Raw genomic sequence first — 21,502 nt, forward strand, 5'->3', positions numbered from 1 at the left:
TAATCCGCGCAGGATGTGGTTTGTCAGTGTCTCTCTGAAATCTGTGAGCTTTTTGTCTGGACAGCAGAATATGTTGATCCCAAACCTGTAACCCTCCCCCCAATGCCATGGACTCTTCTGATCCCTAGACCTTTAGAGATTCTGGTTTTGACCTGTGAGCTGAGAACCAGCCAGGTGCCCCCTCTCCATCCACGATTTCCAAAACAAATGCTCGGCTTCTCATTCACCAGACCACAGAACAGTTTTCCACTTCCCCTCAGTCCACTTTAGACAGGCACAGGTCCAGAGAAGTCTCTCTGCTTGTTCTCAATCAGGTTCATACATGGTTTCCTCTTTGCATGTTACAGTCTGAACCTGACTTTTCGGAGGCACTGACGGTTTCTGGGGAGATTTTGAGCCCATGCAGTGATTTCCACTACAGAGTCATGTCTGGTTTTAAAGCACCACTGCCTGAGGGAACATCCTTGTTGGATTTTTTTTTAGGTTTCATCAGATTCTCTGAATCTTTTGATGATGATGAAAGCCACTCATTCTTTCTCGTTTTACTTAGACGAACAGTTTCTGACACAGACCTTGTTATGAACTAAAAAAAGAAAAACAGTATCTAGAAAAACTGAAGGTGGAGTTCGGTCGTGGTGGAAGAATACAGTTTATTCATCTTACATAATCACAGGTTTGACTCTATTTTACAAATGAAACAATTCACATGAACAAAAATTGATCTATTTTCACTGTAAGGTACAAAACATCTGACCCCCTTTAGTTTATCTACACTTTTCACAGTGAAATGGATTAAGTGGAGCTTCACAGATTGAATTTAAATCAGTGACATTTTCTGCTAAATACCTGCTCTGTGTGCTGGGGAAATGTGATTGCTTGTATTTTTTTTACAGCTCTGTTTGTAGGCCCAAGTCTCTGTAAAATAACAGCTGGGTTAAACTTGAACAGAAGTTTAATTTAATTTGCACAGGTATAAAAACAATGCATAAAAAACATCATACATTTGAACACTGAGCTGTACACAATGAACTGTAATGTTCTTTTTTCCTGAGGCCAACGTCTTCGTAAGTGTAAAACATAAAAGTGGTGAGAAAGAAATATCAAACGGGAGTTTTAAAACAATATTTACATTTTATAGGCAGTTTATGAGAAAATTAGGCAGCCTGATGTGTAACATAATGAAATTCAGGGAAAAGCTGCCAACGATTTAAGTCAAAAGAGAGATTGACCTGCTAGCTAAAACTCATTTGGACTAACCACTGTTGAATAGAAAAGGACTTTCAGGATGTTTCTACATGTTCAAAGTGCTTATGACAGTAAAAATGAGTCTAACACAATCAAAACTCTGACTTATAAATTAAACTTTACAAGTATAACAAATTAAAGAGTTCAAAGGTAAGCCACTGGCAGGTCCCTCCTCTCACCTCAGCTCCCTGCAGCTGTCACGCCTCCTCCACCTCAGTAAAAATGTCACTTAAGAAGTACTGAGACACGCTGGTGGCTTCTTCTATCGAGCTGCTGTCGAAGCTGTGCTGTGAAGAGAAATCCTACGATGGAGAAAAACAAAGTAAGATGAGCTGTGTTTAACTTCCACTTCTGTAAGATGAGTCCTCTGCAACACCTGAGCCCTTCTTACCTCCACTGAAGACTGAGAAGCACTGAAGGGTCGCGCTGAGGAACCAGAAGCCTGCTCAGCGTCCGGCTCTATTAGTGTTGCTGTTCTGGTAGAGGACGTTCGAGCGACGTTTGGCGTGGAGGCTGCAGGTTCTGGTCTGGACCGTTTCCTTCCTGCCTGTGGAGTTTTGACTTTCTGACTCGTGGATTCTGCTACTGCAGGAGGAGAATCACTTGGAGGGGCAGGGTTGCTTGTTTCTGCAGGTTTTCTGTTGAGAAATGAAAAATAAAATTAAAATCAACACTGTGAAAAAATTCAGACCCCAGTGAGAGATTTTTACAGGTTTCCTCACCTGCTCCGAGTCGCTCTGGTCTGTCTCCTTTGTGCTTCTGAGCTGCTTTCTTCAGGCTCCTTCAAATTTTCAAGAGCTTTCTTTGCAGCGGCTCTACGACTGCCACCCTTCCTCGATGGCTCAGAGACAACCTCAGCGACTTCTCTTGGCTGCACAGAAAGCCCTGGCAGCTCTGACTCTTCTGTGGCGTTTGTTACACTGAGGATTGGCTCTTCTTCCTTGGCAGCGACCGTCTCACAGGCTTGTTTTTTCCTTGAATTATTTGTCTTAACCTGCTGTTTGGCTGCTTCACAGGAAACACGCACGGTAGAAAAAAAGAGATTAGATAAAGTTTTATGCTGAGGAGAAAAGAGGTAAATTTTAAACATAAAAACAGGTCGTGCAGAACTGAAGCAAACTGAAACGATCAAACAACAGTAAGTTTTAATGTCTGACTTCAGTGGAGAGAAAAATGTTTTAAATGTCTGCTTTTCCCATCTTCTGCACACACTCTACAAAGCATGACTACAAGACTCTCTGAACAATTTCTTCTCAGCTGAAACCAAACAGCGATGGTTAAAAAGGCCTGGCATTCACCCCGAGTTGAGCCTGACCAAGCTAACTTGATTTGGGAAAGCTTTAAGTGGCCGAGAAGATCACTCTGACAGTTCTTGGAGAACACAGGGAATCCCTTTAGATGTGTGTGACTACATGTGATGAGATGAACCCAGACACAATGCCATCGGAGTTCCCTTCATTTGTCTGGATTAAGGTGGTAAAAATACTGAAGTCTCAATACCACATGTCACAATGGTATAAAAAAGCACCATCTACGCTCATATGTTTATTCCAAATCTGCACAAAATAGAAGCAAAGGCAGGAGCAGCTGATCTAAATAAAGATAAATTAAAGTCAAAAAGAAAATATATGTTTTAACTTTATAATTCTTTCACTACAATCTAAGTAAGCATTGGGGTCTTATTTTAGTAAAAACTGTCTAATTAGATGTTATCTGAGACACATTCAGGTAACAAGTCAAGGAAAATGTCATATTTCAAGATATTAAAAGACAAAATGATGCCTGAAACGTAATTAAAGAGTAAAATTATCTGCCAGTGGGGTCAGAAAAAGGTGTGTGTTTAATTTCTTGTGTTAAGACATTATTTCTATTGGACAGGCAAGTTGTCTTTACTCCAATGGTAGAAATTTTACTCTTTGCAAACATTCAGGCGTCATCATTGTCTTTCAGTTAGGGATGGGAACCAAAAACTTAACTCGATCATCACTGCTAAACTTTTAACTGAACCGATGATTCCAACAGCTCCCTTCCCTCTTGCTGATATAAAGAAATAAAGATCAACTCAATGACCGGGAAAATTTGTTGCAGATTAGTCAAATATTATATGAGCAGTGTTGCCACAGTTACTTTAAAAAAGTAATCCAATTACTCCTTTGAAAAGTAACTTAGTTAATATACTGACTACTTGATTTTAAAAGTAACTAAGTTAAATTACAAGTTACTTTTTTAGTCACTTTTAGCAGCTGCTGACAACACCTGCAGCTAAATAACTTGGCAAAATTGTGTGATTACGATTAAAAAAATTTGTCTACATGTTTTGTTTTAAAGGAACATGCAGACATTGGTAGATGTAAAAAATAAACTTTACAATTAAAAACAAAAATATTCATTTTAAACATTTTGAATTTCAAAATACAACTAAAGAAAGATTCTACAGCATTATTTTTGGTGCAATACAGCTCTGTTCAGTTAAATTTTAGATTTCAATTAATTTTTTTTTTAATGCTTTGTTTTAGTCTACTTTGGTTTTTATCAGTTATATTTTTGTTAAAGCTGTAGTCTTACGATCCTGTATTTGTAATACAATAAGCAAAAATAAATTTTTCTGGAGTGTGGGCTCACATGATCCTCAGTACCCTTATAGGGGCACCCCAGTCTAAAAAGTCTAGGCACACCCCTGCTTGTCACCAGGTCCCTTGTTGTAACCTATGTTATGTTGCTCTGCTCCTTAACAAATGGATTTGTGCTAAACAGAGGGCTCAGCTCTTGGAATAGAAGAAGTTACAGTGAAAGATGGGACTCACCTTTCCCCCCGGTAAAAATCAAACAACTTCTCTCTCTGATTCCTAAATGTTTCAGTCAAAGATATTAAGCAAACTGGCGGCACAGAGTGAACAACAAACCATAATACTGCCATCTTTAGCTGACAAACTCTAAACAGTGACTGTGTTTCCAGCTAGAAAACGTGCATCTCTCCTCTCCCTCCTCTGTTAACATGTGATATAAGAATAAAATTATCAATGGATGCGTTCTGGTTTTACCACATTTAACCTTATTTATCTTTTTTTTTTTTTAAGAGAGTTCTGGTGGTTACAGGGCATATGGGAATATTGGCGCAGCGAGAATTTACGCTCTTTGCTCCCAAAGGTGTCTGCCTCCATGGCTCAAAGTGTCCCCTTGATGCTCCACCTATTCCTGTCGGCACTCAGCCAAGATTTTATCCCCCTCCCCTCCACTCTCACTCCAAAAATGGATGTTCTGATTCTGATTCTGGGCCAGATTTGGTCATGCAGTCTTTGCACCTTGTATTTGTGTATCAGCTCTGACCTAATGGCTGTTGGAGCACTGAAGCAGCCACCTTTAAAAAATGTCAACAGGAAGAAAATGAGAAAACAGACAAAGAGCAAACTCTCTGCAGGGACAGACACCACCACACACTTCCTCTGGATGATTCATAACTCAGAGGAAATATCTGGTTTTGGGACAACTTGTGATTCTGAAGAAAAATTGTGCTTTTTTGGCTTTTCATGGTCATGTCTGATTATTTCTGAAACACCACAGTGTGAAAAAAATCCAGCTTTGGGTGCACAGGAGTTCATTTTTTTGCTACTGTAGTATGAGATAAGGTGTAGATGTTTGTCACACTGCAAGTCTAGATTTTTGATGGCTGTAAGGTCAAAGTAACGTACACACCAACAACCTATTACTTCAACTCATCTAAGGAAAACTGCAAGCGAAAAAAATAGCTTTGCTTCAGGTAAAAATACAGCTTATGTGAAGTATTTATCTCCTGCATACCTCTCCTTGTTGTGCCCTGAGGTCTCTGCCTCGTCGAGGGGATTTCAGTCTCATCTTTACCCTCCACAGTCTCTGGTTTTTTAGGAGGCTGAACTGCAGAGCTCCCTGCTCCACAAAGAAAAGTAATTCACATCAAACTTTTAAAACATGCTGTTAATCATTCATGAAATTAGATGACAGAGGAATAACTTTACCATCCGGCTCCACTGGATTCTCAACGACCTGGTATGAGTGAAAAAAGAACATGAGTGACAAAGACAGACAGCTTATCGTGCTGCAGAAATGAGACGTTCAATGCAGCTTCACTTACTGTGTGAGCAACTGGATCCGTATCTTCAATAATGATGACATCTTCCTCAGGGTCAGACACGTTAAAGACATGCTCACCTCCCACTGCTGTCACATGCACTCCAGTATCACTGCAAAGACGTGAGCAGAGCATTAGAGTCAGAAACCCAACGAAACCAACGAAACCAAACCTGGAGGAAGCTGGTTCAGATGGAGCACTAACCTGTGCTGCTGCTGTGATGCTTCTGTTACAGGAATATGAGAGAGCAGCACAGATGCAGAGTCCAGGACCTCCGCTGAAGAGCAGACAGGGATCTCAGTCAGACAGAGGGTGAAGAACGGCTCATCTGGATCTGAAGGTTCCTGTCCTGACAGCACTGAAGATGAGGGAGAAGGCAAAGCAAAGTGTTTTAACTGTTTATCATTCTCAGCACAAAGTAAACAAAGTGATGGATCTATTATTGACTTACTGTCTGGAAACAGGGACAGAGTCTGGCTGTGGGTCCCTCCTGAACCTGACACTACAGCATCCTTGGATTGTGAGAAGAATTAAAGAGGAACATTAAAGGGTTAATCCAAACATGAGGGGATAAACAAGGTTTGTCAAAACTGTGTCATGACTTGTTTTGATGGTTTGATAAAGTTCAGATATTCTTCACTGATTTTGTCAGATGGTTTCATGCTGGATTGGAAGCATTAACAAAATATAATCTTCCTTGGGGCACAAATGGCCGAGCAGTTTGGGTAGTGCCTCATAAAGTTTGCCTTGGAGCAGGTGGTTTCATGTCATACCCCACACCCACTCATGTACCACTTTGAGGGGTGCTTTCATGTTCACTCATGTTAAAAGTTAATTTACAGTAAAAGTCTTAGTCCCTTTAGCTTAGCAAACATCATGGAGCTTTTAAGCTAAAGCCTGAATTGTTTTAAAAAAGGGTTCCTGTGCACACCAGAAACTTACCCATGTTCATGAAAAACATTCCTGTGATCACAAAATAATAATGCAGAGCCATGAGAAAGTTTCCAGTATGATAGATGGCCCACCAGTGATGGTGAAGGATTTAGCTGAGCTTCTTTTCAACCTACACTGCAAAAACTGAAATCTTATCAAGTGTTTTTGTCTTATTTTCAGTAGAAATTTCTTTTTTAGACTAAATATGAGCCAAATTCACATGACCAATCCAGAAAAATGTCTTGTTTTAAGTTATTTAAGGACAAAAATGAGGTCTGAATTGCTCGTAACCAGTAAAAAAATCTGCCAATGGAACAAATGAAAAGTTACTTGTATTACGACATTGTTCTCGTCTCAAGTAAATTTTCAAGCAATTTTTTCTTGTTCCATTGGCAGATTTTTTTTACTGGTTACAGGCGATTTAAACCTCATTTTTGTACTCTGATAACTTGAAACACGACATTTTTCTGAATTGATAAGTTGAAAGTGGCTCATATAGAGTATAATAAGACAGTTTTAACTTAAAAAAAGACAAAAACACTTGATAAGATTTCATTTTTTTGCAGTGTAAGAGTCTTTACTTGCACATCATCATAGCTACATTTTATCACCTTGCCCAAAACGGATTTTGAAAACCTTTAGGCTGTTTTTGCAATGGGTATTAGGGATAGAACGATTATCGGCCGGGCCGATATTTGGCATTTCTGTTTAATAAACTCATGCTTAAAGGCATCTGAATGAAGTTAAGCGGAGTTTGTATTGTTCAAAATTTTGACACCAATATTTGTACTTTGACTGCAAATTAATATTGGCTTCGAATATTGGTTATCGGCCTCCTTGACTACAAATAATCTTTGTCGGCCCTGAAAAATCCATATCAGTCTATCTCTAATGGGTATGGCTTTATTTAAACAAAATGTGAGTAAAATGGACTGCATGTCAGGAAAGAAGATGTTCACGCATAATACTTTCTTGAGCTCATGATACAGTAATGTTTTGTGATCATGAGTAATTTCCTTATGAACAAAGGCTGGTATCCCACAAGAACCTAATTTTCTGGGATTCTGCATCAATTTATGTGAAATTAAAATTGAAACATATAAAGCGGATTTTATATTCTAGTTTATGAATCTCTGTTTTGCAGCAGCAGAAGTTCAAGCAGACCTTTTTGGTGAAACCACGATACAATATTATCTTTTTTGTTAAAAAAAAAAACCACATCCTGCAAAGGCAAAAACTTAAAAAGGGGATATCGTGCTTTTTCTCTGTTGTTATTCTGCCCCTCTGTGTCCCCTGTAGTAGCTTTTCATGAGCAACCTCTAAAAATAAAAAGTGTTTTTAGAAAACCCTTATTCTGCCTCTTTTTAGCTGCTACATTTTTAACTCTTTCCTCTCCACAAACCCCCCTCATTCTGATTGGCCAGGCCTCTGGAGATATGCTCTGACCTCATCACTTTAGCAAATCTCTTTCAAGATCTCGTGAAGAGCTTGCTCTGTTTCTAGTACAGAGCGTTTTCATCACTTTACTGACAGATTCAGGGATCTCTACAACATATTAATATGTAGAGGTTTGAAAACATGCACGTTTAGTCCAAAACTCCAGCATGTTACTGAATATTCATATTTATTCATAGAATACCTATTCTTTAATTTAATTTTAACAAAAAAAAGCACCACAACTGCAGAACTCAAGAGCAAATAATGAATAAATACCTGGGTAGAGTTGTCAGGTGCTTGTGGCACACTGCCAAACGAGGTTTCAGTAACTACTGAAAAACTGCTCTGGGTGATGCTGTGATCAAGAGCTTCTTCTAATGGCTCCTGAGTGTGAGGCTGGAGTTCACACACTTCTCCTTGAGAAGCTGAGGCTTTTCCAGCCTCCGAGGCGGTGTCAGAATCTATAGAAAAGTAGAAACATTAGTGATGAACAAAGAAAAGTCTTTAACGAGACAAGAGCACTTTGAATTTTAAGAGAAACAAACAACAAAACAAACCTGCTTGTGCTTGTTTCATCGTCTGAGCTTGTTGGGTCTGAGGAGGCTGGCGGCTGCGTCCTAAGTTGGGTTTAGGTTTCACAGACCGGCCTCGCCAGCTCTGAGGAGCTTTTGTTGGGGACTTGAAGGAGTTTGATGGCTCTGGCTGATCGTGATGTGAGCTTTAAGAGACAAAGAAACTGTCAGAAAAAGTCTGGCATGTTTCAGGGATCATCAATTAGAAGATGAGATACAGGTTTTACCTCTGGTAAGCTGACTGATCAGTGTCAGATGACTGTGGAGCTGTGCGTTGACACTGTGCCTTTGTGTCACCCTCTGACCATGGCAGCTGAGCGTGTCCTTTTGAATCTGGTTTGGACTGATTGTTAGAGCTCACATCTGACTCTGTGGAACAACCTGCTGAAGACTGAATGTCTAAAACAGCAGCTGGGTCGTCTGCTTTTGCTTGTGAAGATCCAACAGATGAGACTGTTTGTAGGGTCAGTCGATCTTCCTCCTTTTTGTCTCCTTTCTCTACAACTTCAGCTGCTTCTTTCTCTGTACTCTTATCTTCAGGCACAGAGTCTGGAGGCTCCACTCCAGTGTGTGATGTGTGTTGTGTTGTCATTGAATCTCTGCTCTCCTCTCTTTGTGCACTTCTGCTTTCTGTTGTGTCATTACTGGACTGTTGTGAAGACTCTCTGGCATCATCTGAAGGTGTTGTTTTAGTCTGTCTGCTTCTGGTGGATGATCCAATATTGGGTTTAGGTTTAACTTTGGGGAAACGTTGCCGTCTTTGAGGCAGACTTTCCTCTGAGTGTGAGTCCAGTCCAGCATCAGTCACGATGGGCCCCTTCCGAGAAGAGAACTCCTCCGAGGGTTTGTGAGTAAATTCCTGTGATGGTACTGTGCTTGGTCTTTCATGAGGTTTGTTACCACAAAGACCTTGATCATCAGTAATTTTTCCCTCAATCTCAGGAAGATAATCTTTGGATGGTGCATCATCTGGTCGTGCCAAAGTTTCTACTTTTGTTTCTGAGCGGTTTGGAGCTTGGTTGGTGTCTGTATCTTTGGTGGTTTGAGGTCTTGATCGAACACTTCTTGATGTCTGAGCCAGGTTGGGTTTAGGTTTGACTCTCTGGAATCGACTCCTCTTGGTTTGAGGAGTTGCTGAATCCTCACAGTCTTGTTTCTGACTGACAGGCGACTCCTCTTCAGGTGAAACACAGGCAGGAAGTTGTTCCCTTGCCTCTTGAATGGATGCTGGATCTATTTCAGACACTTTTTCAGCTTTCAGACTTGTACACTTACTTTCAGCTTTCTTAGACAACACGTCTTCCTCCATTGACTCTGTGGTCGACTCTTTGCTGGTTCCAACTTGGGCTTTAGAGGCGATCTGGTTTTTGGAGGAACTATCCTCCAATGTTGCGTTACCAGACTCTTTGCTTTCCAGCTCAGTTTGAGGGATTTTCTCTGTTGGTGTAAAAGAGTAACCTGAATTTGATGATAGCCCTGATAAAAGACCAATGTTCTCACTCGACTTTTTACCGGACATGACCTGAGGAGGCTCTGAAACTTCCAGAGATGATTTTTCATGAATATTTAGGTTCAGGTCAGGGGTTGAACTGGAGTCTTTTCCTACTTCATCTTTTGTAGTTTGAGGTTTTGAACGAACACTTCTTGATGTCTGTGCCAGGTTGGGTTTAGGTTTGACTCTCTGGAATCGATTCCTCTTGGTTTGAGGAGTCGCTGAATCTTCACAATCTTGTTTCTGACTGACAGGAAGTTGTTCACTTGTCTCTTGAATGGGTGCTGGATCTATTTCGGACGCTTCTTCAGCTTGCAAACTGGTACATTTACCTTCAGATGTTTTAGTATTCGACAACACGTATTCCTCTGTGGATGCCGTAGTCGACTCTTTGCTGGTTTCAAGCCAGGCTTCAGAGACAACCTGGTTTATATAAGCGCTTTTATCCAATTTTGTGTCACCAGACTCTTCAGTCAGTGTCTGAGAAGAGCCTGAAACTGATGAAAGCCCTGATGTAAGACCAACTTTTTCACTTGAATTTTCAGTAGAGATGACCGGTGATGGCGCTGAAACTCCTACAGCTGATTTTTTGGAGTCGTTTTCGTCTACATCTTTTGTAGTTTGAGGTCTTGAACGTACATTTCTTGATGTCTGTGCCAGGTTGGGTTTGGGTTTGACTCTCTGGAATCGACTCTTCCTGGTTTGTGAAGCAGAAGGGTCTTCACCCTCTTCTTTCTGACTGACAGGTGATGCTGCTGCAACAGACTCCTGCTCATCTGTGAGTTTGACTTCTGAACAAGCTGAGGGTACATCGTCTTCTTTGATCAGATTTTCACGACCAGTTGCTCTTTCTGCAGCTCCTCCCATGTTACCAGCTTGGGTTTTATTTGCATCATTTTGTGTCTCTTCTGTTCTCCGTGCTGAAGATGTATCAGGTCTGGACTTAAGCTGATTCGCCCTCGAGGCTAGACTGAGGTTCGGTTTTGGTTTGACCTTGGAGAAACGTCTCGTCTTTGTAACCTCTGTTTGTGACTCAGGTGAAGGATCCATTTCTGTTTGCTGAGTGATACTTTGTTTGTTACAACTATCCGTTTTACTTTTTTGTAGCTCCAAACTGGTTTTGGTGTCTCCACTACTAGATGCTGCAGATGTAAGAGGGGTGGCGCTGTGTCCCCCTTGTGCAGCCGCTTTGTTTGCAGTGTTTTCTTCTGGTTGTTTGCTAGTTTCACTGACACTCACTGAGGTTGGCTCTGAAATGAAGCACAGAAGTTTGTTTAAAATTCACCACAATTTAATCGTGTCAAAGACTCTAATTGATGTTGTTTGCAGTGACACCTGTGGTCAGAATTGGTAGTGTTTTTTGGGGATAACGACTGTTTCCTGTGAGCAAAGGCCACACTCTTGCAAAGGCGAGCATTTGTTTTGGAGAGCAGATCTTCTTTCTAACACTACTTTTCTCTGTTCAAGGCAACTTTTCCTAAGATGCAAAGCAACAAGGTAATATAATTGTTTGTAGTTAAATAACGCTATTATTTTAAATGTGACAATCAAACTTTATTAACTAGGGCTGTAGTGATACACTAATTTTACGATACGATATACAATATTCAGCTCGGAATACGATATATATCACGATACTCAGCCAAATATACAATGTGATGTGATTTGATATTATTTGATATAATATTGCATCATTTTTTTAAAGGGACAGTGTGATTTTGGTGACATCTTGTGACTGTTTCATTAGCTTATATAGATTTAATTGAACTGAAAACTGAGTTCTTCAGTGTGAAGATGGTATCTAGATGGGTAACAGTGGCTGGCTGACCTAACCTCTTTTCTTGGAAAGTGAACAGGGTGAAGGTTAGTAGGGCTCCAGACTAACATTTTGCATCCAGTGCGCCTAACTCTTTTTTTTTTTTTTTCTGGGTGCAACAGCACAAAATTTAGGTGCACCCAAAATCTTTGATTTCCCCACCATAAATGCCATCAGGTTACATTTTCATCACTTTCCATGACCTCCATGTAATGTTAATAATTTTACAACAAGCTGTGTATAAATAAGGTGTGTATAAATGTTTGTTTATCAATAAAATAATCATACAGACAAAGAAAATTTATAAAGTGTTTGAAGTGCTTTACTGAGCTGAAATGTAACATTTTAAACTCAAACATTCATAAAATAAAGCATTTTCAAAACAAAGTGCCTGTTCTTAAAGCGCTTCCCTGAACTGATTTGATGTTAATCCATGTTTCTCCATGAGTAGAATTTCTGATTTAAATTTGGTGAATGGCAACTCCTCTTTGGCAACGTCGCAAACAACATCAGTGTTTCCCTGGTCTCACCTGTTTTTTGTGTAATGTAAAAGTTTTTTGTTTTGTTTTTTATCTGGGCTGAAAAACTGCTTTGAATTTATTAAACTGGCCGAGTGAAGTTAAGGAGGAGAAATGGTAATGATATGTACTGTGCACACCCTGGTCACTCCTACCTATTTCACTGCCCTTATCTAATATTTTTTCTTTTTGTCAGTCTATCTCCAGTGTCCACCATTACTACAAAAAAATCCAAGAAATCCTTTTGTTCAAGAAAAAGTGCCTCCACTGCTAAACTTTGCCAGGCTGTGTAGTGTTGTCATGGGGAGTTTTGATCTACGCAGATCTAAGCAAATCTACAAAGGTGAGACTTTTTCCAAGATCACTCATAAAATCATCACAGGGATTTTAAATCCACATGAAATGTGACATTTTGGCCTTTCTGTCTCTCACCTGTTGTTTGTTCTTCTGTGGCTGTTTGACTCTGTGCTGCCTGAGAAAGGTGAGCCACGTTGCTGATGGTCAACAGGGTTTCAGCCGCCTCATTGTAGCTCTGGTCTTCAGATACTTTAAACACAACAATAAACTCTTTAAGAATATGAACAGCAAAAATGTATTTTATACTGATTCTTATCTGTCGAGTCTTTTTCACATACCTTCTGTTTGTTCAGAAGACAGGAAGTCTATGACATCCTGCAAGGAAACACAAACACTGAACATCAAATGAAACCCATGTGAGCATGTTTAGTTGTTAAATGATGAGAATAAAGAAATTCTGAAGGAGCCTTGTTACACATCTTGTCTGTCACAAAACATCCTGGAAATCAGATATTTCATTTAAATTAAAGTTTAACTGGAAGGAATGATTTCTTTTTCACTCATACTTGGCCTTAGAAACTTACAACCAGCAGGTCCAACTGATGATCACAGGTCTCATTGTGTGCCTGCTCACAAGAGGCATCAGGGCACAAAGCATCTTGGGAGATGCCCAACACATCAGGCATATTGGCCAAGATATCAAGCTACATGAGGGTGAGGGGAGTCAAGAGCGGAGGGTTTGAGTTATGGGATGGAAAATCATGCATAGAAAAAAAACATGCAAAATAACAGTGCAAAAACACTTATGGCACAGATGTAAAATAAAATGAGGGTGTTGTGTTTGTTACTGTGACTGTGCATGAATACCTCCTCCATGGTCTCTTCCACATCTGGAATAAGAGGTTGTGGAGAGCGCAGGCTGACGGGGACAAACACTGAAGCAGAGCTGTCGTTACCGGAGCCACACTCAGGCTGCTCCTCCTCCTCCTCCTCCTCCCACTGCTTTTCACTCTCTTCATCACTGTCGTCTGACTGAGAGGCCCTGAGGGTGACCAGTTTGGGCTTTTTAGACTCTTGGGCTGAGTGGGCCTTTGATGGTCTTGCCCTCTTGGCTGTGGGTTTGGGTTTAGGCCTGGCAGCAGAGGCAGAAGCTGGAGTGGCAGGGGTGCTTTCAGATGCAGAGGAGTGTGTGTCCTCTTTGGCAGGATAATTCAAGGGCTTGGTGGGTTTGGGTACTCTCCCATACCTACAAAACACAAACACACACTGAGTAACAACTGATACATTTTATATAAGGCTGTCACTTTAATGCGTTAATTAGGTGAATTGTTTACACCGCGAATTAATGTACCTAATGTACCTAAAACTACCTAAGAAGAGAGGACTCTCTCCCTTCATGTCTCTCTTCCTGTTTTTGATAAAAAAAAACAGACAAAACACAATTTTTTTTGATCGCATTTGTACCGGGCGCTCCATCCTTTAATCCTTCCTATGATTTCCATCATCTTTTCTTGACGATCGCACTGCTCTTTCTCTCTGAACATCCTCAGTTGGAGCGTGAGCTGCCTGAACTTATGAATTGCAGCGTCTTACTATGCCTCTGTCATCTCACATCTTCTCCTCATATCCATGCTGATCTCTCATCCAAAGAGCACACTGCTCTCACCCACAGCAGTTTATGAGCATGATTTTGATTGACAAGCTCTGTCAGACCCTGCCTCCCCCTGATGAAAAACATGATTTACTCCCCCTCACACGCAGTAAACGGTTGCAATCGAACTGAAAAAAAATGTAGATTCATCTGATTAGTCATGCACTACAATTTTGTAATGCTCTAGAATTCAAATTCTTTGTATGGGGGCCTTACACAGATATGAGACTAAAATGTGATTAATTAGATTAATTAATTACAAATCCTGTAATTAATTAGATTATTTTCTTTAATCACCTGACAGCACTAATCCTATATGCAACATGTTCAGGAGATTCAAGGTTGAAATGTCTGTTACAACCTAAACTTGAAATGTAGTACCTGGTGGGTCTAGGAGGTGGAGCAGTAGACTCCTCTTCTTCAGAGGAGCTACTGTCATCATCTGACGTCTTCTTATTAGCTTGTTTTAAAGGTGACACATCTTCGTTTATCTGAAAATAAGAGCATTTCTTTTAGTGAGGCAAAAAAAACGCAAGGAGACTTCACGACTCAAAACTTAAACTCTAAAAATAACCTGCTCCTGGAAGGCTCCATCTGTCACACACTGCCCCTCTTTATCTGACACGGCGTCTCCAGCTTTAGATGGTGGTCGAAGCTTTTTAGCCCATTTCCTGCCCAGAGGCAGCAGAGGTTTAGGTGCTCGGCCTCGAGACAGTTTAGCCGGCTTAATGGTGGTGTCCTTGGCTGTCTTTTCAGATCTGAATATCACGAGGAAATAAAGATTTAAATTCCAGCTCAAGATGCAGAGAAATACTTAAAAGACTTGAAAGTTTCCTTACATGTCTGAATTTGGATTGTCCTCTGGAAGGGCGGCCTCGGAGTCTTCTGGTATGTTGGCTTCATCTGAGAAAACATACAAAAGAAATTCAGCTTCAAGAGTTATGGGATAATGTCCAAAGACACAATCATATATTATTCTTGCCCCATCCATTCTTCAAGAAATTAATTCAAACCCTTTTTGTTAGCTCAAAGTATAAATCTTTGTTAGACCAAACCTTTAATCCTTACTGCCTGAAATAACTTAGAATTATACGAAAAAACCTTTTTGTGTTTTTGCATCATAATAGATACTAAATTTAGTGGAGGTGTAGATTTAGATATATTACACACACAATAGTCATAAAAAGTTATATTATATTATATATATAATAAGTTCATCCTCTGACCAATAATTTGGATGTGGTGAATTTGATATGATCCTTGGTTTGTGTAGAATATTAATCAATAGGCATTAGTTGGATACAAAGGTCATCTCAGCTGCTTCAAAACTTGACAGGGTAAGTCACAAATTTGGGACAACAGACATCAAGGGGTTAAAGATGGAGTAGTCTACTTTCCAATAGTAGAATACTATTTATGTCCTTTGTTTATATTTCCAGTAAGTTTCCTAGAGTGTTTTTGGTTTTGTTTCTTTTGTTGGAGTTTTTGAGTTTTGAGTTTAGTTAGAATAAAAGTTTTGTTTTATCTGCAACTGTATCCTCCTCCCTTGTTTTCCTGTGATTCATGAAAGATGGAAGCCTTAAAGAGACAGCAGCTAAAAAAGCATTACAGACAGAGGCTGAAATAAAGGTTTTCTAAAACACCAGAGAGAGAGAGAAAAAAGGTATTTTCTCTGGTGCAGATCGTGTGGAGATACTACAGGGGCACCAAAGGGACAGAATTAGGAGAACAATAGCACATCTTTGAATAGTTAAAGGAGTAAATGAGTCTTTACCTTGCTCGTTTCCTTTTTCAACCATTTTGCTTTTCTTGTCTTTTGGTTCTTCTTTTGAAGCATCCTTCTTTCTCTTCCGTGTCTTCTTGGGCTTAGGAGCAGGGCTCTGTCCTTCGTTGCAGAGGGCCTCATTCTCCTTTTCTCCCTCCCCCTCCAGGTCTGGCATACTGTTCTCCTCTTCCTCGTTTTCCTCCTCCACATCACTCAGCTTTTTCGCAGCTTTTTTGCCTGTTGGGGGCAGAATAAACACAAATGTTTCTATGGATTAACCAAGAACAAAAATGTGAAGCGCCAGCTAAATTATCCATAACCAGATAGATATTAGGATAATGAATAGAACAAGTTAAAGTCAAAAAAAGTAGATTTAAAATTAGTCTCACATATGAAACATAGTTTATTTAAATTTGCACAACTCTAATGACAAACATTAACTAAAAATATTTACTTTTTGTCTTTCTCTTCTGCTTCTTTGGGGTGTTTTTGTTAGCCAGAGACTTTAGTTTCTTCCTGTTTTTCTGAACTTCAAGGATCTTTTCCAGCAGCTTGGAGAAATACTCAATGTCTAGTTTGCGTCTCTCTCCTGCAGAAGAATCACAGTTAAACAGTTTATAAATCAGAAAAAAATTACAGTGCCACGTCATGTCCACTTACAATGTACTGAATACTCACTGAAAGCTTTGTCTACCCTCCAGGAATTTTCTCGTTCTTCTTTTTTGAATTTGTTCTGTAGATTTAAACAGGTAGTTCAGACACATTTTCTAGCTTTTTCTTGCGGCAGCATGTTGTTTTTATAATGTAGTTTAATTTCACATGAATTATTCTTTGCTGACCTTTATCTCTGATCGAGCTCTGTGAGGAAACAGCTGACAAATCATGGAGAAGTCTGTCCCCACCATGCTGATCGCCAAGAAGAACATGTCGGTCTCTGGAATCAGCAAACAGTCACAAAGTTAGAATTATACAACATAAGAGAGAAGGAAATGTGTCTGGTATTTTCAAACTATGTGAACCTTACCTTCAGCAGACCACGGTCTGGAATAAGTTCCTTTCCTGAAGCTGGAGTATGTTGTGGTGGAGCCTCGCTCAAAGATGGGGTCCCGTTCCTGAGCTGGGTTTGGCCCTTTGGCTCGTTGGACTTCCACAGTCAAGCTGGGATGAAGATAAAGAAGAAATTGTTTAACCTATATCTACAATAACACAACAGCTTGGTAATGTTGACACAAAGATCAAATATTGCTTCTTTAACTTTTAGTCAACACACATTTAATCTTTACTTTTTGTCAAATTGCTTTCTCTTTAAACTCTTTCAAATAACAAATAAAGGTTTCTGTTATGGTTTCACTAAATCGGCCACATTTCTCTTTCTGAACACGATTGCTTTTTTAATATCTTACCTTAGACATAACCAAAGTCAGGCCTGAGGTCCATTTTTTATACAACCCCAGCTTTCATCTTACATTGTTTTAATTATGTCACTGAAATGAATCGTGTTCTAAATTCTGTGTACATTGACATTTTCTAGCAAGTTTAATGAAAGAATATCTAGTAACATCTCATTAAACTATATTTGGCCTGTGCATAGGCTGATTGTTTAAAGCTGACATCTTTAAATTAATGTATTTATCATGACGTGAAAATGTAAGAACTCAAAAAACACATTAGAGGACACAAGACTAGATTAAAATTAGGAAACAGAGCAGAAAAGAGAAAAAAATGTACAAAACAATTATACAGAATGCAGGATTGGAAATATTTAGGGAAAAACAAACCTAATATAATCCAGATTCTGATTCATTCATAAAAAATATGACACATATGGCTAATAACACTTGCTAATGGAGAACATTTTCCTTGGTCAGAAGCAGAGTTTGCTGATGTTTACGCAGAATGTAACACTGCAGAAAACTGACCACTGATCATCTGGTATCTAGAGACACCTGAGGAACAGGTGAGGTTTGATTACATCAGTCTGTGATAATGGAACAAGGATATTTGAGCACACTCAAAGACTGATTTTTACAGAAATCACTAAAAGAAAAAGTTAACAAGTAGAGCATTTTGTCAGCAGGAGTTGCTGGCCCTTGGTCATTTTCACAAAATCAAATGCGGGGCTCAGATGTGCTCCACTGAGTCCACTGACCTCTCTTCATCTATGATCAGCGTGCCGTCCTCTGCTACTTTGACCTGAGGAACCATGAGCGCGTCGTCCTCCTCGTCTTGGTCGTCCTGTGCCTCCACCTCCTCCTCTGCTGATGTCGTAACTTTGGGGGCAGCTTCTGGTTCCTGGGCGCTCTCTGGTGACCTGAGAGGGTTGCATTAAAGAAGAAACCTATAGTCTTATCTTGTAATTAAAAAAACATAAAACTATAAAACCAAGATGGAAAGAGATTATTGAATCATTAAGAGGATGAGCTTACTCTTCTCTTCCCGGTGACGGAGGAACCACGGTCTCATTCTCGTTAACAGTTTCTTCTATACTAGACCTGAAATAAAAACACAAATTAAAGTCAAATAAAAATAAAAACCAGAGAGATTTTTGTAAAAAAAAAAAAAAAAAGCAGAATACTCAGGAGAAACATTTTCTCTACAAATACAACTCAAAGTCTCCACTCTTACGTCATCGGGTTGGATTCTGGAAGGTAACGGATTAAGTCCCTCATGGTCATTTTGGCAGGATCCAAAGAAAACTCCTTGACACGCATCTTATTTTTCTTCTTTCTCTGCAACATTAAATGATAACACACTCCTGAAGCAATGAATTAAAATAAAAGGACACTAAACACCATGAACATTTAATGTTTTAATGTACTATAATCTCTACGAACCCTTTCTTTGTGCATCTCCTGTCGAAGTAAGTGTCTGAGTTTCTGGGCCTTTGCGATCCTCTGCATGTCAGACGGGTCGTTCAGAAGTCTGCTCAAAGAAAACGCTGAAGGTGGCAGTGAAAGGCTTCTCTCACACGATACTAGAGTCTTTGCTTTTTCTGATATCTCAATAGCTTCTTTGTCTGGGAGTGAGGAGGGGACTTTATCAGGTAGTCTGGAAGGAGCTTCTTTTACTGGACTGCTTGAAGTGGTTTCGAGTTGTTTGTCACTATCTGCTGCTAGGTGTGTTTGTTCTTGTAAATCCTCAGATACAGGAAGAGCTGAAGGTCCTGAGCTGTCAGGGGAAATGATTGTGGCTTTGGGCTGCACTTTGAGCTGCTTGCTGTCCTCTGAAGGTCTCCTTCGCCGTGGGGACTGGAGTCCTCGAGGGGGGAGTGTAGTCCCAGTGTGGCTGGATGTTGTTGGTTTGTCAAGGTCAGACACAGACGTTTCCACAGGGGTTTCAGAGGCAGCCTTGGCAGGGGACTTCGGCATTCGAGAAAGGGTGGACAGCCGGCCTGGGGCCACTTTGGGCTTGATAGAAAACCGCTTCCTCCTCTGAACAGCTGCTGAGGTGCTGGTACCTTCCCCATTTTGATCATTCCCTTCCCTAAACAACCACATGAAGAGTTATATCCACAAATGTTACAGAAATATTACAGATAACAACTCTGTGCTGCTGACTCACCCTGAGGCTGTGGGTTTTTCTGATGGGGTCACATCAGACTTATCTGCTGCAGAAGTAGTGGTGCCGCTCTCAGTGATGTCTTTGGGGATCTCACTAGCCTCCTGACTTGCCGTAGGGGCTTCCTGAGATGTTGCTGGGGCTCTCCCTGCAGAGCCCACATTGGGCCGAATGCTGAATCTCGAGCGACGAAACATTTTGACCTGAAATACAGAAAACAGTCCAAGTAAAACCAGTAGAAAAATAAAGTTTACTGAAAAGAAAGGATTCAGGGTTTCAAGCTTATGGAGTACTGGTGTTACAAGTTTCCCTGACACAGGAAAACACACACAAGGTTATACTCAACTGCAGCATAAATCTATGATAATTGTTTTTTTCTTAAATTAGGATCTTTGCAGAGCATGAAATAAATGATAGGACAATGATGCGTACTTAGGTGCAGTACAACAGCATTAACAAATGTGTTACTGTTAGTACTCTAAGGATTTTATGGCAATGGGAGTGAAACTGTCAATAAGTACATCTCCAGCTGCTGCTGTTAAAAAGTAAGAAAGAAAGGAAAACGCCCACAACAGTTATTCCCTGAAGACAGGCACAGATAACAGTGTGTTGCAGCACATAAGCATGCAGAGAGGACTGTGGGTGGGAGTTAACACCCAGTGTAAGACGTACACCCTCTGCTAAGAGGAGTATCAACAATTACACTGACATGAGACAGAGAGACAAAGCCCTGGGAAGGGGACCTGGGAGTTAGAGGTCACTTAGATAGGTTCCTTAGAATAAAACCACAGAATGAAACTCATTTCTGCTCTTACTCTTTGAATTACACTTCGAATTGAAGTTATGAACGTTAAATACACTTTGGAATAAAATCTTTGGAACAAACTCACCTATGAATCATTACCAGAGCCCATCAGAGAGTATGGAGGCTTTACCCTTTATGAGTAAATGCAAAGAAAGAGAAACTGAGACTTCATTCACTCAGTTATTGTAACAAAGTACAAACTAGCGTGTGTACAAATTACATAGTTCTGATTACTTTGACAAGGGGTTGCCCTTTGTAATAGAAAATAAGATGTCATGTGACTTTGCCACAAATGATGAAAGTATTTTGAAGTGGCTCTATTGCAATTAATACACTCTTTAACATATTATTTTTGTATAATACAAACTATCTAAAAAATAATACAATATTGAATCTCTGTGAAATGAGCCGTTCGGCATGATGAGTTAATTAACTCTATCAACAAATGGGAAATATTTATCAAGCTACCTTTTGAATTGTAAACTGATATTTCATCTTGACTTATATTTTGAGTTTAACAAATTCAAGGGGTATAAGAGCTACTTTCTGGGGTTTATAGGACCCAATAATCATTTAAACACGTCTTTTATTCCTTCGTGTTAGTGTAATACTGAAAGAAATCAGGATTATTGATATTAAAGTGTTTGTATATTGGTTGCTGAGGAATAATAAGCGAGAAAACACGTTTATAACTGAGTGTTGTGCTAACCTCAGCAAATCGTTGAACTGACAGGACCACTCACGTTGACAGATGGAAGCCGTTAAGTCACGTTCAAACAGCTGTTACGTAAAATGCAATAAAAGGGAATGACCACATGCATGTAAATTAAGCTAAAACGTAATATCGTGATTTTAAAACATACCTCGTCGTCCAATAATGTGTTACAGAGACAAAAAAGTCTGCAAAGCTGGTTAAAACTCGATGACAACACACAGAGTAAAAGACTCTCCCAGACTGGCTCCGGGCTTTGGTTGATAATAAGAAGCAGAAACAGAAATATTTAAAGATATGACATCAGAAGGATCTTATTTGACCTCTGAAAACCCACCTTTTCAATATTAAGACGTTAGTTTGGAGAAACAAAGCTTCATTTATCGACGAGCAGCGAGTAGCGGTCCCCCACGCATACACACAACACCGCCATGTTTTTCTTGACGTGATATTTATGTGACGTCAGAGGGATTGTGGGAAATGTAGTCCGGCCATACATAAAGCTGGATGAGGCAAGAGCCTCAAATTTACAGGCAATGTTCACCTTCTGTTCTCCTGTTATCTAATCACGCTTTTCTTTCCGAGACATTTATTAT

At 39.9% G+C, this 21,502-nt stretch overlaps 1 protein-coding gene across 1 annotated transcript; it reads right to left on the bottom strand.

Moving 5' to 3' along the window:
- Positions 1–633: 633 nt before the first annotated feature.
- LOC141805789 (uncharacterized) lies at positions 634–21,357 on the bottom strand. The gene is made up of 29 exons (XM_074690980.1): positions 21,244–21,357; positions 19,393–19,592; positions 18,666–19,314; positions 18,457–18,560; positions 18,258–18,323; positions 17,981–18,142; positions 16,856–16,989; positions 16,671–16,765; positions 16,510–16,564; positions 16,286–16,420; positions 15,841–16,068; positions 14,906–14,969; positions 14,641–14,824; positions 14,448–14,557; positions 13,283–13,661; positions 13,000–13,119; positions 12,754–12,790; positions 12,551–12,664; positions 8,520–11,034; positions 8,278–8,438; positions 7,997–8,181; positions 5,802–5,862; positions 5,555–5,708; positions 5,354–5,462; positions 5,238–5,265; positions 5,044–5,148; positions 1,968–2,250; positions 1,637–1,883; positions 634–1,547 (listed from the first exon to the last, which is right to left on the bottom strand). Exons 2-29 carry the CDS (start codon positions 19,584–19,586, stop codon positions 1,443–1,445), a joined length of 6,783 nt encoding a protein of 2,260 aa, XP_074547081.1. The 5' UTR covers positions 19,587–19,592; positions 21,244–21,357; the 3' UTR covers positions 634–1,442.
- Positions 21,358–21,502: the final 145 nt, after the last annotated feature.

The sequence above is a fragment of the Halichoeres trimaculatus genome, unplaced genomic scaffold (genome assembly GCF_033239565.1).
Source record: "Halichoeres trimaculatus isolate MK-OKI-2021-1 unplaced genomic scaffold, fHalTri1.1 fHalTri1_scaffold_16, whole genome shotgun sequence".
Lineage (NCBI taxonomy): Eukaryota > Metazoa > Chordata > Actinopteri > Labriformes > Labridae > Halichoeres > Halichoeres trimaculatus.

Coding starts and splice junctions, on each gene's coding strand:
- LOC141805789 (XM_074690980.1), bottom strand. CDS start 19,586: ATGTTTCGTCGCTCGAGATTCAGCATTCGGCCCAATGTGGGCTCTGCA. Junction 16,565..16,670: donor GAGCTCGATCAGAGATAAAG/GTCAGCAAAGAA, acceptor TTAAATCTACAG/AACAAATTCAAAAAAGAAGA. Junction 8,439..8,519: donor GATCAGTCAGCTTACCAGAG/GTAAAACCTGTA, acceptor TGTCTCTTAAAG/CTCACATCACGATCAGCCAG.